The sequence below is a fragment of the Schistocerca nitens genome, chromosome 3 (assembly GCF_023898315.1).
Source record: "Schistocerca nitens isolate TAMUIC-IGC-003100 chromosome 3, iqSchNite1.1, whole genome shotgun sequence".
Lineage (NCBI taxonomy): Eukaryota > Metazoa > Arthropoda > Insecta > Orthoptera > Acrididae > Schistocerca > Schistocerca nitens.
In genome coordinates, this window is record NC_064616.1 from 89,455,012 (window position 1) to 89,474,834 (window position 19,823).

At 39.8% G+C, this 19,823-nt stretch overlaps 1 protein-coding gene across 1 annotated transcript in view; it reads left to right on the top strand.

Moving 5' to 3' along the window:
• The window catches only part of LOC126248063 (importin-13), a 206,957-nt gene that overhangs the window by 142,866 nt on the left and 44,268 nt on the right, over window positions 1-19,823 (top strand). The window contains exons 13-14 of the mRNA XM_049948704.1: window positions 9,870-10,007; window positions 16,956-17,181. Coding sequence (XP_049804661.1) covers window positions 9,870-10,007; window positions 16,956-17,181 — 364 coding nt within the window. The remainder of the gene's footprint in view (window positions 1-9,869; window positions 10,008-16,955; window positions 17,182-19,823) is intronic.

Genomic DNA, 19,823 nt, shown 5'->3' on the forward strand with positions numbered 1-19,823 from the left:
CTCACATTGGATGGAGGACCCTTAATTCATTTCCTGCTTTTGCGCTGCTTACAGGAATTTCTGTGTTGTTGTTGTTGTTGTTGCTGTTGTTGTTGATTATGAGGTCCATCTTAGGTTGAAAGATGGCAGTTTGGTTGCGAGCTGGTTAACCCAGTGAATGCTGTAGATGTAGGAAGTATGCAGCAGACCTCAGCAGTTAGGGTGGCTAGGACAGTTGCAAAGTCTAAGAGAAAGAAGAAGGTTCTGCTGTTAGGTAGTTCTCATGGTAGAGGTGTAGGCCAGCAGTTGCAGGAAGTTTTGGGGAGTGAGTACCAGGTCACCAGCATTGTGAAGCCTAATGCAGGATTGGCTCAGGTGACTTTTAACATAGGAGGGTTATGTAGGGATTTTACAAAAGAGGATCACGTAGTGATTGTGGGTGGGGCTGGTAATAGTATTGATAGGGATGGGGAGTATGACATAGATGGTGACCTGGAAAAGATAGCCACTCAGACTGGCAACACGAATGTGCATTTCGTGGAACTGTTTCAGCGTCACGATTGGCCTCATCTTAATACAGCCGTCAGGCGTAATAACATGAGACTTGGGGGTGCGCTGATGACAAAAGGCATGAGTCACATTTCAGTTGTGTCGGTGGAGTCTATCAGCAGGACGGGTTTCACTAGACATGGCCTGCACCTCAACAGGTATGGAAAGGGGAGGTTGGCAAATCTTATAGGTGACAGCATAGGTGGGGGTGGTGGGATCACTCATGGGAAAATTCCGGTAGTTGTGGGTGTTAGAGCTGTACCTTTTTTAGATTGAAGTCAGCTGACAGGTATTCCTGCTTAAGGGAAGTCTCTCTAACAAAGAAACCACTTTCGACAAAGCTTAGGTATCCGATTAATGAGGGAATTAGTATATTTCATCAAAATATACAAGGCATTAGAGATAAAGTTAGTGAACTGCTTATAGATGTTGACTCTGGAATTATTGGTATATCTGAACACTTCTTAAATAAGGAGATAATTCAGAGGCTTCCTTTACCAGGATACAGGTTGGCTGGCAGCTTTTCTAGGAGCTCTTTGCGGTGTGGGGGAGTAGCCATGTATGTGAAAAACGGTATCCCATTTGAGTCAATTGATGTTTCAAAGTACTGCACTGAAAAGGTGTTTGAATGTTGTGCAGGTGTGGTTAAATTTAGTGGAGCTAAACTTCTTACTGTTGTTATTTATAGATTCCCAGACTCCAATTTCACAACATTTTTGCTAAAGCTAGAGGAGGTTCTTGGTTCACTTTATAGGAAATACAAAAAGTTAGTTATATGTGGTGACTTCAGTATTAATTGTATAAGTGATTGTGCAAGGAAAAGGATGCTGGTAGACCTCCTTAATTCATACAATCTTATGCAAACCGTATTCTTTCCAACGAGAGTGCAAGGGAACAGTAGAACAACCATAGACAATAGTTTTGTTCATTCGTCATTACTAGAAGGGCATTCTGTCAGCAAAAAGGTGAATGGCCTTTCAGATCATGATGCACAAATTTTAAGTCTAAAAGATTTTTGTGCTGCAACACATGTTAAATATAGTTACCAACTTTTTAGGAAAGCTGATCCATTTGCTGTAGAGACTTTTGTAAACCTTATCAAGGAACAAGAGTGGCAAGATGTTTATAGTGCTGTTACAGTAGACGATAAATATAATGCTTTCCTCAAGACTTTTCTCGTGCTCTTTGAAAGTTGCTTTCCGTTAGAACGTTCAAAACAGGGTACTAGCACAAACAGGCAGCCTGGGTGGCTGACTAAAGGGATAAGAATATCTTGTAGAACAAAGTGGCAATTATATCAAAACGTTAGAAACAGTCACAATCTAAATGCAGTAGCCCATTACAAACAGTATTGTAAGGTGCTTAAAAAAGTTATTAGGAAGGCAAAAAGTATGTGGTATGCAGATAGAATAGCTACGTCTCAGGATAAAATTAAAACCATATGGTCAGTCGTAAAGGAAGTGGCTGGTCTGCAGAGACAGGTCGAGGATATAGAATCAGTGCGTAGTGGGAATGTCTGTGTTACTGATAAGTCGCATGTATGTACAGTATTTAATAATCACTTTCTGAATATAGCAGGTGAACTAAATAGAAACCTAGTCCCAACAGGGAATCATATAGTGCTCGTAGAAAAAAGTGTTCCGAGACTGTTACCTGAAATGCTCCTCCATGAAACTGACAAGAGGGAGATTGAGTTAATAATTAAATCAATGAAGACCAAGAACTCTCATGGATATGACGGGGTATCTAGCAGAATACTGAAGTATTGTTCCATGTACGTTAGCCCAGTACTTAGCCATATCTGTATCTTTTCCTTTAGGAGTGGTCAGTTTCCTTACCGATTAAAGTACTCGGTAGTGAAGAAACTTTATAAAAAGGGAGACAGGGATAATGTTGGCATGTATAGACCTATTTCTATCCCATCGGTGTTTGCTAAATTTATCGAGAGGGTTGTATATACAAGGTTACTGCAGCATTTAAATTCACATAATTTGCTGTCAAATGTACAGTTTGGGTTTAGAAATGGCTTAACAACCAAAAATGCTATAGTCTCTTTTCTCTGTGAGGTTTTGGACGGATTAAATAAAAGGTTGCGAACATTAGGTGTTTTCTTTGATTTAACGAAGGCTTTTGACTGTGTTGACCACAAAATATTACTGCAGAAGTTGGAACATTATGGAGTAAGGGGAGTAGCTTACAATTGGTTCGCCTCTTACTTTAAGAACAGAAAGCAGAAGGTAATTGAAACTTCCTGGCAGATTAAAACTGTGTGCCCGACCGAGACTCGAACTCGGGACCTTTGCCTTTCACGGGCAAGTGCTCTACCATCTGAGCTACCGAAGCACGACTCACGCCCGGTACTCACAGCTTTACTTCTGCCAGTATCTCATCTCATACCTTCCAAACTTTACAGAAGCTCTTCTGCGAACCTTGCAGAACTAGCACTCCTGAAAGAAAGGATATAGCGGAGACATGGCTTAGCCACAGCCTGGGGGATGTTTCCAGAATGAGATTTTCACTCTGCAGCGGAGTGTGCGCTGATATGAAACTTCCTGGCAGATTAAAACTGTGTGCCCGACCGAGACTCGAACTCGGGACCTTTGCCTTTCGCGGGCAAGTGCTCTACCATCTGAGCTACCGAAGCACAACTCACACCCGGTACTCACAGCTTTACTTCTGCCAGTATCTGCTGTGAGTACCGGGCGTGAGTCGTGCTTCGGTAGCTCAGATGGTAGAGCACTTGCCTGCGAAAGGCAAAGGTCCCGAGTTCGAGTCTCGGTCGGGCACACAGTTTTAATCTGCCAGGAAGTTTCATATCAGCGCACACTCCGCTGCAGAGTGAAAATCTCATTCCAGAAGGTAATTCTCCGCAATATTGAGAGTGGTAGTGATGTTCAGTCCCAATGGGGCACTGTTAAATGGGGCGTTCCCCAAGGGTCGGTGCAGGGGCCACTGCTGTTTCTTATTTATATAAATGATATGCCTTCTAGTATTACAGGTGATTCAAAATATTTCTGTTGCTGATGACACCAGCTTGGTAGTGAAGGATCTTGTGTGTAATGTTGAAACAGTATCAAATAACGTAGTTCATGAAATAAGTTTGTGGCTTGTGGAAAATAATTTGATGCTAAATCACAGTAAGACTCAGTTTTTACAATTCAACAAGAACTGATATTTTAATCAGACAGAGTGGGCATGTTATAAGCGAGATGGAACAGTTAAAGTTCCTAGGCGTACGGATAGATAGTAAGCTGTTGTGGAAAGCCCATGTTCAGGATCTTGTACAGAAACTAAATGCCGCTTTATTTACCATTAGAACAGTATCTGAAATAAGTGACATTTCAACACGAAAAGTAGTCTACTTTGCATATTTTCATACCCTTATGTCATATGGTATTATTTTTTGGGGTAATTCTTCTGATTCAAAAAGGGTATTTTTGGCTCAAAAATGGGCTGTTCGAGCTATGTGTGGTGTAAGTTCGAAAACCTCTTGTCAACCCCTATTCAATAGTCTGGGAATTTTGACATTGCCCTCACTGTATATATTTTCTTTAATGTCGTTTGTTGTTAGCAATATTAGCTTATTCCCAAGAGTTAGCAGCTTTCACTCAGTTAATACTAGGCAGAAATCAAATCTGCATGTGGAATGCCCTTCCTTGACTCTTGTGCAGAAAGGAGTGCAGTATTCTGCTGCATCCATTTTCAATAAGCTACCACAAGAACTCAAAAATCTTAGCAGTAGCCCAAACACTTTTAAGTCTAAACTGAAGAGTTTCCTCCTGGCTCACTCCTTCTATTCTGTCGAGGAGCTCCTGGAAGAGCTAAAAAATTAAGCAAATTCCAGTGTTACATTCTTGATTTTCTTTATTTAAACTAACGACGTGTCGCCTGAATATGTTTATTATATTTCATTTTATCTGTTTCTACAATCTACAACTGAATATGTTTCTTATATTTCATTATATCTGTTTCTACAATCGTGTTATAATTTCATGTATTGACTCGTTCCATGACCATGGAGACTTCTCCTTAATGCGGCCCCACGGAACAATAAATAAATAAATAAAAATGTAAAATCTTGGTTTAGCTTGCAGACTGATCTGTGGTGTAGCTGGAGGTATATGTTAGCTTGGAAGCTGATTGATTCACTTTCCATTATTATCTGTTTATTTGCATCTAGAGTCCCGCAGAGCATAAATGCTGTGATGTGGCAGAAAATGAAAACTCAGCATTAAATAATTTATTACATGTACATGTAAGTTTGTCTCAGCAAATGAAGTGTTTTTCTGTGAAAATTCAGTTTGATTGCCATCCAGAACCTAGTCTGTTCAAGTTGTTTTTAGATTAAATATTTAATATTTCTGCCACAATTAAAATGAAAACATATTGTTACATCATTGCCTATACAAATCAGCTGTTCTGCCATCATAACTTCCTAGTATCACTCATTACAGGAGTTACCAACATATAGTTTGAGTTTAAAATATCAGTGGCCTCTTATAAAATTGTACCATCATTTCACTGAGAGTAATGTATCTTTCAGAACAATTCTAAAGTGAACAAAATACTGGAATTATGTGCTGTTGATTAGTTACAGGAAACTTTTAATATGCAGTCAGAATATCTGGGAGAAGGTACTCGTCCCTTTAATAGAATAGTGTTAACTGCATTTCTTCATTTTTAATTCTGTAATAGTCATTACAATTACTGAAGACAACCAATTTCTGGAAATTGGAAATATTGAATGCTATTGCCAAGTATTGGTTGGCTAAAATAATTAAACATACAAGTTTTGTATCTGAAGGAATGACTGTACATTACTTCCCATGTCTAACTTTTTCATGGCTGTTTAATATATAAAGCTGTGACGGGGATTTTTTTAACTTATACTAAGGCAAAAAAAAAAAAGGGCAGCACTCCATCTTCAGGCCACAAGTGGCCCATCGGGACCATCCGACTGCCGTATCATCCTCAGTTAAGGATGCGGATGCGGATGGGAGGGGTGTGTGGTCAGCACACTGCACTCCCGGTCGTTATGATGGTTTTCTTTGACCGAAGCCGCTACTATACGATTGAGTAGCTCCTCAGTTGGCATCACGAGGTTGAGTGCACCCTGAAAAATGGCAGCTGGATGGTCACCCATCCAAGTGCCCGGGAAGCCCGACAGTGCTTAACTTTGGTGATCTCATGGGAACCGGTGTATCTACTGTGTCAAGGTCGTTGCCTATACCAAGAAAGGTGACAAAGTATTTAGCACACTGAAATTACATTGGGGATTGTCATGTTTTATGTAGTTTGGACAACGTATTTTCTGTACTGCAATAAATGGTACAGAATGATGTATGGTGATAGGATCCACACAGTCAGTTTCATTGCATTTTGAGGAACAAGTTCTGAGCTCTGTAGCGCATTGCCCATCTCGTTTTCTTTTGGTGCATTGGTGATACTTTCTGCATATGTCTGGCCTCATGGTGAGATGGCTATTGGAAGATCACATGAATGGTGTTTGTCCCAAGATTAAATTTGCCACCAAGCTTTTTGGCACTACAGCCCTTGTAGGGCTGGACAACCTCCACCCACTTCTCTCTGCTGGCTGCCTTGGCTCTCCATCTTCTCACTCCCATCCTTCTCAAATCCTCTTCCACGTTGTCTAGCCATCTGGTCTTTGGTCTGCCCCTTATAAGATGTCCACTGGGTTTTCCTTTGAAAACTTTGTTGACTGTGCTGTTCTCCACCATTTTTTCTGCATGTCCCAACCAATGTAGTCTGTTACTCTTTATTTCAGTTACGATATCTGGTTTGTTGCACAACTCTCTGATCTCCGTATTATTTCTGATTTTCCAAAAATCCCTATCATTCACTGGCCCATAGATTTTCCCAAGTATCTTCCTTTCCCATTTCAGCAACAACTCCTCATTGTTTTGTGTCGTAGGCCAGGTCTCTGAACCATACATAACCACAGGTCTAACTACTGTACGATACACCATCAGCTTCAGATTCCTACTAAGGCTCCTTGCTTTAAATACTTTAACCAGTGCAAAGTAGCTCCTGTTACCAGCTGCAATCCTTGCATGTACTTCTTCTCTCACATAATTATTCTCAGTTACCAGTTACCCAAGATATTTAAAGCTCTCACAGCATTCGTATTCTTTTCTTTTCAAAGTCGTGCCTCTTTCTCCTTCACTATTTTTTCCTAAATGTTAATGTATGCTTGGTCTTTGATTGATTAATGGTCATCCCCATCTCCGCACCATATCTTTCTACTTTTTCAAGCTTTCCTTCCAGGTCCTGTTTCCTCCTGGATAACAAATCAATATCATCTGCATATGCAATCTCCTGAGTCACTCTATTAAACAGTGTTCCACCAGGGTTGTTGCATTGTGTCTTTCACATTACACTCTCCAAGGCAACATTAAACAGAATAGTGGAGAACACATCACCCTGCCGCAGTCCTTGGTTAGCTTCAGATGCCTTTGATAAGTGCCCTCGATCTTTACTTTGCATACAGTTCTTCTCAAAGTCATTTGAACCAATCTTATCAGTTCGTTAGGGACTCCTGCCTCTTGCATTACCTTCCAAAGTTGATCCCTTTTGATACTATCACAAGCTTGTCTGAAGTCAATGAACGGCTGGTGGACATCGATGTTGTACTCGTAACATTTTTCAAGGATCTGTCTGATAGTGAAAATCTGATCTTTAGTGGATCTATTAGTTCTGAAACAATACTGGTAGCCTCCTAGATACTCTTCTGCGTGTGTTATTAACTGCCCAGCCATGATTTTTCCTAATACTTTATATACTACACAGAGTAGTGCAATTCCTCCATAATTCCCGCAGTCAGCTTTCTTATGTATAGGGCAGAGTATTGCTGTACTCTACTGTTTCGGCATATTTTCTTTCCTCAATATTTCCACTATAATCTCATGCAAAACACTAGTTTTTCTCCACCATATTTTATCATTTCCACTGTAATATTGTCTCCTCCCAGAGCTTTATTGTTTTTAAGAGTCTTGATACTAACTTTTAACTTCTTCCAGTGTGGGTTCTGCTACTGATCACTGGTGCTCTTCATCTCTGTTTACTTCCTGTTCCACCTCTTCTGCTATATACTTGCATCTACCCCACCTTCATTTTCCGATTCTGTATTCAGTATTTCACTAAAATACTCCACCCATCTGTCTAAAATCTGCTCTTTTCCTCCAATCAGATTTCCCTCCTTATCTTTACAGTAAACTGGTGCGGGTTGGAATCCTTTCCTTATATCTTTAACCCTCATATAGAATTTCCTTGTTTCTTGAGCAGTATTTCTCTCTCCTAACTTATCTTGTGATCCCATCTGGGGAGCTTCGTGTAACTTTCCTTATATCTAGAATGAAATTTTCACTCTATAGCGGAATGTGCGCTGATATGAAACTGTGGCTAAGCCATGTCTCCACAATATCCTTTCTTCCAGGAGTGCTAGTTCTGCAAGGTTCACAGGAGAGCTTCTGTGAAGATTGGAAGGTAGGAGACGAGGTACTGGCAGAATTAAAGGTGTGAGGACGGGGCGTGAGTCGTGCTTGGGTAGCTCAGTTGGTACAGCACTTGCCTGCAAAAGGCATAGGTCCCGAGTTCGAGTCTTGGTCCGGCACACAGTTTTAATCTGCCAGGAAGTTCCTTTATATCCTTAGTTTGCATCCTTGTGCTTTTAATAATCATGTTATTGCTCATGGCAAAATCAATTAGTCTGATACCATTATCATTAGAAACTTCATGCAGACTCTCCTTACCAGCTGCTTTCCTGTATGCAATTTCTTTTCCTACTTGAGCATTGAGGCCCCCCCATAACCACCTTAACATCATGCTTTGCCTCCCTTGCTATTTCCTGCTCAGTTGCTCATAAAATACATCTTTTACCACTGACTCTGCATCTTCTGTTGGTGCATATGTACATATGAAGGATATATTGAAGAAACGGGCTTTCATTCGTAATACACAGATTCTTTCGCTAACAGGCTTAAAGTTCAATGTGACAGCCTTTAGAGCATTATCAACCAGAAAACCTGTGCTCCGATATCCTCTGCTTCCACAGCTGTAAAACATTGCGTATCCCAGATGTTAATATTCCACTTACTTTCCATTTCACTTCTTGTACTGCCGCCATCATCATATTATATTTCTTCATGTCCTTTTTTAGGTTCTGTAGTCCCCCAGTCTTGTTCAGTGTTCTCACATTCCAGTCGCTAAATACCAATTCGTGTGCCATTTCCGTTGCCAAGGCCGTTTATCTGTTGCATCCATCTGGCTTTCTTTGTCCTTTGGTTCTATAACAAGCTCTCTCTTTTTGGGGTGAGGTTGTTAGCCTCACGCCCAACCCCCATCTTGGGGGACCTGGATTTTTTTAGGGTTCATTCCTCTAAGAGTGTTGGCTTCCCTACACCTATAGAGCCTCTCCTGCCTGTGTTGCGGGACACACTTCGTCTGTCTCTTCTGTCGAGACCAGTCTGGCTTGGGTGACCCTGCCAATGGCTACGCTACTGCTGGCACAGCCCTCGGCTTCATCAGAGCATGCGAAACCTCCCGCCCAGGACTGAAGGTGCGTACCATAAGGCGGTGTCCCCTGGGAGGGATTTTCGACCCTGAATCCAAACAATTTTCATTACCTGATTTCTCACAACAACCATCTCCACTATAAATTCAAGCATATTCGTGGGCAATGTTTGCAACACTAAAGATATTGCAGATGCTTTGGATTCAGGTGGTGAACAACTATTCTGGTAGTCTTGCATGTTGTGTTTCTGTGTGTTCCACAATGAAATGGAGTAGACAAGAAGAAAAATTTATGAATTTGCCACTCTGTGAGGCAGAGGGGGGGGGGGGGTCTTCTCTCATTTCCAGTTACTGCTGCAGCAGGATGGTGTAATAAATAAATAAATAAATAAATATGATACTTTCTATGTGGCAGAAATGAGTGTATGTATGAAGCAACAATGTGTAGTAAACATGGATTTGGCAGAGGGATCCTCACATTCATTGGCAATGTGACAGACAGTGAGACTGAAGTAGTTTACTTTATTAAAAATGATAATTTGGATTCATTTTAATCTGAAAATGGGGAGCACCCCTCCCTCCCTCCTTCATATTTGCAGTGTGATCACTGACAGGCTCTTCTCAAGGTTGGTAGCTATGACACTGGTTTGATAGAGGCTGAAGAAAGGAGTGTAGGCTTCATGAGGGAGGGTTATGCTTTTTGTTTCGTGATTGTATTGACAATTAAGTATGACAGATTACTTTTGTTTGTAAAAGGTTTTTTTAACATTTTAAAGCTGTATGTAAACTTGTTTCCATTTGTAATGTTTCAGGCAATGTGTACGCTGCTAAAACAAGCTGTGTCAACACTGCTCGAGAAATTTGAAATAGTTTTACCACCTGTTGTGAACATGCTTATGAAAAGCTTTCGTGTTCGTCCTCAGCCATCGGTTCTTGAGCTGTTGCAGCAGGTCTGTGGACAGATAAAATAATAATTTTATGTTGTGATATTAATTTATCTACATCACATTAGTTTATGGATTTGTAATAGTGCAATGACAAGGTATCTAATTGAGGGCTGATGTTTAGACTGCCATGTCAGATACCAATGAGGATGTTTGTTTTGTGTGGCTCGTAGGTCAGTGAGGTATATTAGTCAACCACAGTATTATTGTGCCTAGGAGTGAGGGCACTTTGTTCTGCTTGTTGTGAGTTTTATCATGATATTTTGCGAGGGCAAGCTGAATCACTCGATAGTATATGCACAAGTCTCTTGGAAGCATTCAGAGTGCAATGCATTTTCATAATCACTAATGTACTTGTTTATTGTAAGATCACTGCATATTTCCAATAATGGCCACAAGAGGTTAAGTGTAATAATATCATAGTCGAGTATCACTACCCAACTTGTTGAGGAGAAGATTACAGTACCCATGCAACTTGCAGAGTGTTAAAAACTTTTGGAGGTGTTGGGCCAGATAGATGACAACTTTTTGCAGGTGGAAAGCTTTATTAAAATAATGTTTCCCGACCATCAATCTCCTCAGATAATTCATCAGTCAGTCTCATTTCTTAAAAATACCTTTGTTTTCAAGAGTGTTGTCCTTTTAGTCCCTTTTTCCAATGAAAACTAGAAAACAAAGTATTGGTGAAAGTATATTTCAACTTTACATTTAATGTTACTGTGCCTAGTGACATGCAGTGAATGTTTATAGAAAATCTCGTTGGGAATGGGATGAAAATGGAACACATAGCACAAATACAGTAAAAGTTTGTTTATACGTTTTTCAATGGACTACAGAAAAAAAATTAAAGTGTGAAAAATGTATATATGAAATATAGCACCATTCTGTCAAATTAATTGGTAAACACAAATGAAAAATCCAGTAAATAAAAAGTTACATTCTACAAAACGTTATATAGGCTTACTAGGTACCATACTTACCAAAGATATAAAGAGAAATGTAAACCTCTACACAGAATAAAACGTCATTTCGCAAAAAAAGTCAGTAATTTTTGCTTGTTTTTTTCCTTTGACATGGCAATAGCGTACACTGTACCCTCAAAACTGGTTAACTCTGTCATCATTTTTTCAGAAACATTGTGGCGCATCACAAATTGTTTAGTTATTTCTGACGTATTTACTGCATCGTTAAATGTCACAGAGGAATGTTGAGGCTCTTCTGTATCATCCTCATATCAGTTTGCTATGGGCACTGCAAGTCGAGGATGTAAAGTCACATGAAAATCCCTTTGGGAATGGATGAGAGTTGTTGTGGTCTTCAGTCCTGAGACTGGTTTGATGCAGCTCTCCATGCTACTCTATCTTGTGCAAGCTTCTTCATCTCCCAGTACTTACTGCAACCTACATCCTTCTGAATCTGCTTAGTGTATTCATCTCTTCGTCTTCCACTACGATTTTTACCCTCCACGCTGCCCTCCAATACTAAATTGGTGATCCCTCGATGTCTCAGAATATGTCCTACCAAATGATCCCTTCTTCTAGTCAAATTGTGCCACAAACTCCTCTTCTCCCCAATTCTATTCAATACCTCCTCATTAGTTATGTGATCTACCCATCTAATCTTCAGCATTCTTCCGTAGCACCACATTTCGAAAGCTTCTCTTCTCTTCTTGTCCAAACTACTTATCATCCATGTTTCACTTCCATACATGGCTACACTCCATACAAATACTTTCAGAAAAGACTTCCTGACACTTAAATCTATACTCGATGTTAACAAATTTTCCTTCTTCAGAAACGCTTTCCTTGCCATTGCCAGTCTACATTTTATATCCTCTCTACTCCGACCATCATCAGTTATTTTGCTCCCCAAATAGCAAAACTCCTTTACTACTTTAAGTGTCTCATTTCCTAATCTAATTCCCTCAACATCACCCGACTTAATTCGATTACATTCCATTATCCTCATTTTGCTTTTGTTGATGTTCATACCCTCCTTTCAAGACACTGTCCATTCTGTTCAACTGCTCTTCCAAGTCCTTTGCTGTCTCTGACAGAAATACTATATCATCGACGAACCTCAAAGTTTTTATTTCTTCTCCATGGATTTTAATACCTACTCCGAACTTTTCTTTTGTTTCCTTTATTTCTTGCTCAATATACAGATTGAATAACATCGGGGATAGGCTACAACCCTGTCTCACTCCCTTCCCAACCACTGCTTCCCTTTCATACCCCTGGACTCTTACAACTGCCATCTGGTTTCTGTACAAATTGTAAATAGCCTTTCGCTCCCTGTATTTTACCCCTGCCACCTTCAGAATTTGAAAGAGAGTATTCCAGTCAACATTGTCAAAAGCTTTCTCTAAGTCTACAAATGCTAGAAACGTAGGTTTGCCTTTCCTTAATCTTTCTTCTAAGATAAGTCGTAAGGTCAGTATTGCCTCATGTGTTCCAACATTTCTACGGAATCCAAACTGATCTTCCCCGAGGTCGCCTTCTATCAGTTTTTCCATTCGTCTGTAAAGAATTCGCGTTAGTATTTTGAAGCCGTGACTTATTAAACTGATAGTTCGGTAATTTTCACATCTGTCAACACCTGTTTTCTTTGGGATTGGAACTATTATACTCTTCTTGAAGTCTGAGGGTATTTCGCCTGTCTCATACATCTTGCTCACCAGATGGTAGAGTTTCGTCAGGACTGGCTCTCCCGGGGCCTTGTTTCGACTCAGGTCTTTCAGTGCTCTGTCAAACTCTTCATGCAGTATCATATCTCCCATTTCATCTTCATCTACATCCTCTTCCATTTCCATAATATTGTCCTCAAGTAAATCGCCCTTGTATAGACCCTGTATATACTCCTTCCACCTTTCTGCTTTCCCTTCTTTGTTTGAACTGGGTTTCCATCAAAGCTCTTGATATTCATGCAAGTGGTTCTCCTTTCTCCAAAGGTCTCTTTAATTTTCCTGTACGCAGTATCTATCTTACCGCTAGTGAGATAAGCCTCTACATCCTTACATTTATTCTCTAGCCATCCCTGCTTAGCCATTTTGCACTTCCTGTCGATATCATTTTTGAGACGATTGTATTCCTTTTTGCCTGCTTCATTTACTGCATTTTTATATTTTTCTCCTTTCATCAATTAAATTCAATATTTCTTCTGTCCCCCCCATGAACCATGGACCTTGCCTTCGGTGGGGAGGCTTGTGTGCCTCAGCGTTACAGATGGCCGTACCGTAGGTGCAACCACAACGGAGGGGTATCTGTTGAGAGGCCAGACAAACATGTGGTTCCTGAAGAGGGGCAGCAGCCTTTTCAGTAGTTGCAGGGGCAACAGTCTGGATGATTGACTGATCTGGCCTTGTAACATTAACCAAAACGGCCTTGCTGTTCTGGTACTGCGAACGGCTGAAAGCAAGGGGAAACTACAGCCGTAATTTTTCCCGAGGTCATGCAGCTTTACTGTATGATTAAATGATGATGGTGTCCTCTTGGGTAAAATATTCCGGAGGTAAAATAGTCCCCCATTCGGATCTCAGGGCGGGGACTACTCAAGAGGACGTCATTATCAGGAGAAAGAAAACTGGCGTTCTACGGATCGGAGCGTGGAATGTCAGATCCCTTAATCGGGCAGGTAGGTTAGAAAATTTAAAAAGGGAAATGGATAGGTTAAAGTTAGATATAGTGGGAATTAGTGAAGTTTGGTGGCAGGAGGAACAAGACTTTTGGTCAGGTGAATACAGGGTTATAAATACAAAATCAAATAGGGGTAATGCAGGAGTAGGTTTGATAATGAATAAAAAAATAGGAGTGCGGGTTACCTACTACAAGCAGCATAGTGAACGCATTATTGTGGCCAAGATAGACACAAAGCCCATGCCTACTACAGTAGTACAAGTTTATATGCCAACTAGCTCTGCAAATGATGAAGAAATTGAAGAAATGTATGACGAGATAAAAGAAATTATTCAGGTAGTGAAGGGAAACGAAAATTTAATAGTCATGGGTGACTGGAATTCGTCGACTCAGAGCTACCCATTCTTCTTCTACTGTATTTCTTTCCCCCATTCCTGTCAATTGTTCCCTTATGCTCTCCCTGGAAACTCTGTACAACCTCTGGTTCTTTCAGTTTATCCAGGTCCCATCTCCTTAAATTCCCACCTTTTTGCAGTTTCTTCAGTTTTAATCTACAGTTCATAACCAATAGATTGTGGTCAGAATCCACATCTGCCCCTGGAAATGTCTTACAATTTAAAACCTGGTTCCTAAATCTCTGTCTTACCATTATATAATCTATCTGATACCTTTCAGTATCTCCAGGATTCTTCCAGGTATACAACCTTCTTTTATGATTCTTGAACCAAGTGTTAGCTATGATTAAGTTATGCTCTGTGCAAAATTCTACAAGGCGGCTTCCTCTTTCATTTCTTCCCCCTAATCCATATTCACCTACTATGTTTCCTTCTCTCCCTTTTCCTACTGACGAATTCCAGTCACCCATGACTATTAAATTTTCGTTTCCCTTCACTACCTGAATAATTTCTTTTACCTCGTCATACATTTCTTCAATTTCTTCGTCATCTGCAGAGCTAGTTGGCATATAAACTTGTACTACTGTAGTAGGCATGGGCTTTGTGTCTATCTTGGCCACAATAATGCGTTCACTATGCTGCTTGTAGTAGGTAACCCGCACTCCTATTTTTTTATTCATTATCAAACCTACTCCTGCATTACCCCTATTTGATTTTGTATTTATAACCCTGTATTCACCTGACCAAAAGTCTTGTTCCTCCTGCCACCAAACTTCACTAATTCCCACTATATCTAACTTTAACCTATCCATTTCCCTTTTTAAATTTTCTAACCTACCTGCCCAATTAAGGGATCTGACATTCCACGCTCCGATCCGTAGAACGCCAGTTTTCTTTCTCCTGATAACGACGTCCTCCTGAGTAGTCCCCGCCCGGAGATCCGAATGGGGGACTATTTTACCTCCGGAATATTTTACCCAAGAGGACGCCATCATCATTTAATCATACAGTAAAGCTGCATGCCCTCGGGAGAAATTACGGCTGTAGTTTCCCCTTGCTTTCAGCCGTTCGCAGTACCAGAACAGCAAGGCCGTTTTGGTTAATGTTACAAGGCCAGATCAGTCAATCATCCAGACTGTTGCCCCTGCAACTACTGAAAAGGCTGCTGCCCCTCTTCAGGAACCACACGTTTGTCTGGCCTCTCAACAGATACCCCTCCGTTGTGGTTGCACCTACGGTACGGCTATCTGTATCGTTGAGGCACGCAAGCCTCCCCACCAACGCCAAGTTTCGTGGTTCATGGGGGGAGGGGATGAGAGTACATTTCAATATTAGCTCAGGAAAGGGGCTCCTCATATTATGAAACAGAACACTCTTCACAGAAATGCTACATCCGCAAAAGATAGACTTACCGTAATACTGCAGTTTCTATCTACTCTAGTTCACAATACTGGAGTAGCACTCTAATGCTGCAGTGCACATTGGCGAAAATAATACCAGAAATGTATGTAGCTATTTATAATGCACTGAAGGAGGAAAATGTGAAGGCAAATAAATTTAATACGTACTGCAGTCATGAAAAATTTTTATTTCCACAGAAGTTGTAGATTTTCTCCTTTATATTCACAGGGGTATATACTGGCTGTACTTCATGACAAATTGTATCCGCAATTTTTTTATAGCTCTGACTTTTTATTCTGTTCTTGTATACAGGATGTCGTAAGCTACACAGCACTTCATCTGCCTTGAATATTTCTGTCAATTTAGTTATATATGTGACACACCATGTATATTTGGGAGTCATATTGATAAACATTGTATGTCAGACAGCGATGCTAGTGCTCCAAGCGGTTGATTTCTCCATGCAGTAAACATAAGATGAACATTTCCTTTGATCAAATCTAGATTTGATCAAAGAAACTTTGACCAGTGCCTAACTTTGACAAAGTTCCTTGTAACACTATCAGGTTTTATTACAGTCCAATATCGGCCTTACCAATCCAAATGAAGTTTTACTGTAGTTGACATTAAAACTTGGTAACTTTAACAGAAAAAGCAGGAAGGAAGAGGAAGTTCCTAAATGCAAATTTATAATTCGTAGGACTTGGAATAACAGTCCAAATCGCCTATATAGCAAAGTAGACAGGGTGCTGCTGTTATGCTAAAAGATGCAACAGTATATTGCATGCTACCAGCATTGGCTAATTGTATCAGTTCAGTCTCACTGATAATTTAGTGATTATCGTGCTGACGAAGGAAGATAAATTGTGGTTGCCTGTGAACTGGTATAGAATAAGTGTTACCTCAAGTGGCACTTCATTGTATAAAGTAGGTAGTTACAGTGGGGGCTCACACTGATGTTACAGCAACATGTCAAGAACTGCGCCAAAGAGAGATGTGGTCCAGACTGTGTGAAGTGATTTTTTTCCTTTCTAATTTTTTATAGTATCAGTCCAGCTAATGTTCCATTTTGTACCAATCATTGGGGCTCAGTAATTGAGCCACCGGACACGTGATCAGAAGGAACAGGGCTCAAATCCCTATCCTGTTATCCTGGATTAGGTTTTCCATGGTTTCTGTACAGTAAATTAATGCCGATGTTGGGGTCTTTTCTTTTGGAAAAGGAGGACTTGTAGTTAATAGCAGAACTCATCATTGATGAGAAACTAAGTACTAATCTGCATTCCTTCTTGCATTGCACATTTTAACAGTGTGTTGGTCCCCTTAAGAGGTTTGTATTCCGTCAACTATTGATTGCTTTGTCTTTAGAAACTGATCACTTCATGCTGTGAGATGTATCTGTGCAGCTGTTGATGTATTATACCGGTACTGTTAAGCTTATCAGGTGAACAGTTGAAGTGTTTGCTTGTTGATAATGTTAAGCATCAAATATATGATAGTTGTGTAATTCTTTTGTTTTACAGATTGTGATCCTGTTTGGCAGAGATACAGAACATACACAGATGATTCATTCACTTGTCACAGACATTTGCAGGATATCGATGACTTTCTGCTTTTCTTCTCCATCCACATCAGAACATTGTGATGTGATAGAATCATTTTTTAACCTTCTGTCACAACTTATAAAGAAAATTCCTAAGCTGTTCCTTATGATGGATGTCGAGGAAGTGAAGGGTTTCTTCAGGAGTGGTAAATTTTTTATAGTTAATATATCATAGTATGCAGAGTGCACCATTGTCTGATTTATTCTGAGGAAAACTTTATTTAATTATCATAGTTGTATGGTGTGGGGACTAAAATCAGCTATTTAAATTTTATCAAATAAATGAGTGGTTGGACTGAAGATCTGGAAGATGGTATACCGTGTTGGCAAGGAGAAGCTTTATTGCACACTGTACGAGCACTGCAGTTTTATGTCTCCAGCATTTTTCTATTTCATCTCCCTCTGATTCCTTGCTTTGAGCGATTCTCTGTATTTGTTATTGTAGTTGATTAGATTAGATTAAATTAGTACTTGTTCCATAGATCATTAATACGACACTTCGTAATGATGTAGAACGTGTCAGGTTAATAAAAAATGTGTCTACAAGATATTACATTACACAAAATATTACACGACCCTTTTTTTTGGGGGTGGAATTACCCACTTACTATATCCAAAAATTCGTCTAATGAGTAGAAGGAGTTGCCATTCAGAAATTCTTCTAATTTCCTTTTAAATGCTGTATGACTATCTGTCAGACTTTCGATGCTCTTAGGTAAGTGACTAAAGACTATATATATGATGTGACTTCCCGAACGAAAGCGCTGGCAGGTCGATAGACACACAAACACACACACAAAATTCAAGCTTTCGCAACAAACTGTTGCCTCATCAGGAAAGAGGGAAGGAGAGGGAAAGACGAAAGGATGTGGGTTTTAAGGGAGAGGGTAAGGAGTCATTCCAATCCCGGGAGCGGAAAGACTTACCTTAGGGGGAAAAAAGGACGGGTATACACTCGCGCACACACACACACACACATATCCATCCACACATATACAGACACAAGCAGACATCAACACAAGCAGACATATTGAGATGTCTGCTTGTGTCTGTATATGTGTGGATGGATATGTGTGTGTGTGCGAGTGTATACCCGTCCTTTTCTCCCCCTAAGGTAAGTCTTTCCACTCCCGGGATTGGAATGACTCCTTACCCTCTCCCTTAAAACCCACATCCTCTCGTCTTTCCCTCTCCTTCCCTCTTTCCTGATGAGGCAACAGTTTGTTGCGAAAGCTTGAATTTTGTGTGTGTGTTTGTGTTTGTTTGTGTGTCTATCGACCTGCCAGCGCTTTCGTTCAGTAAGTCACATCATCTTTTTATATATATATATATATATATATATATATATATATATATATATATATATATATATATATATATAAAACACGCTTTTGTGCAGTGAACACTCTTTTACTCAATGATGAGTTACCCCAGAATATGATGCCATACGAAAGCAGAGAATGAAAATAGGCGTGGTAAGCTAATTTACTGAGATGTATATCGCCAAAATTTGCAATTACCCTATTAGCATAAGTAGCTGAATTCAAATGTTTCAGCAGATCTTCAGTGTGTTTTTTCCAGTTCAACCCCTCATCAATGCATACACCTAGAAATTTTGAATATTCTACCTTAGCTGCCGATTTCTGATCGAAGTATATATTTATTAATGGTGTCATTCCATTTACTGTGTGGTACTGTATATACTGTGTTTTGTCAAAGTTTAATGAGAGCCCATTTGCAGAGAACCACTTAATGATTTTCTGAAAAACATTGTTTACAACTTTCCCAGTTAATTCTTGTCTGTCGCATGTGCTAGCTATACTTGTATCATCGGCAAAAAGTACCAGCTTTGCATCTTCGTGAATATAGAATGACAAGTCATTAATATATATTAAGAACAGCAGAGGACCCAAGACTGAACCTTGCAGCACCCCATTCTTGATTGTTCCCCAGCTTGAGAAATCACCAGTTTTTTGCATATTTAATTAACTGCTTATTTCAACTTTCTGCACTCTTCCAGTTAGGTATGATTTAAAACATTTGAGCGCTGTCCCATTCATACCACAGTACTTGAGCTTATCTATTCCATGATTTACACAATCAAAAGCCTTTGAGAGATCACAAAAAATCCCAATGGGTGACTTCCGCTTACTCAGAGCATTTAATATTTCATTAGTGAAAGTATATATAGCATTTTCCGTTGAAAAACCTCTGTGGAAACCAAACTGACATTTTGTTAAAACTTTATTTTTACAAATGTGTGAAGCTACTGTACAATACATAACTTTTTCAAGAATTTTGGATGAGGCAGTCAGATGAGAGACTTGGCGGTAGTTGTTGACATCAGACGCATCCCCTTTTTTATGCAATGGTTTAACAATGGCATACTTCAGTCTATCTGGGAAAATACCGTGCTTCAGCGAGCTATTACATATGTGGCTAAGAATACCACTCATCTCTTGGAAATAAGCTTTTATTATCCTGCTGGAAATGCCATCAATTCCCTGTGAGCTTTTATTCTTGAGAGAGTTTATCATCTTCATAATTTCAGAAAGATAGATGAGTGGAATTGCAATTGTATCAAATTGTGTGGGTAAGACCTCTTCCATTAACTGCCTTGCTTCTTCTAATGAACATTTAGATCCTATTTTCTCTACAACATTTAAAAAATGATTATTCTAAATGTTTTCGACTTCCGGCTTGTTGTTTGTCAAGTTTCCATTTGTTTTGATCGTAATGCCGTCATCCTGTACTCTTGGTTGCCCTGTCTCCCTTGTGATAATATTCC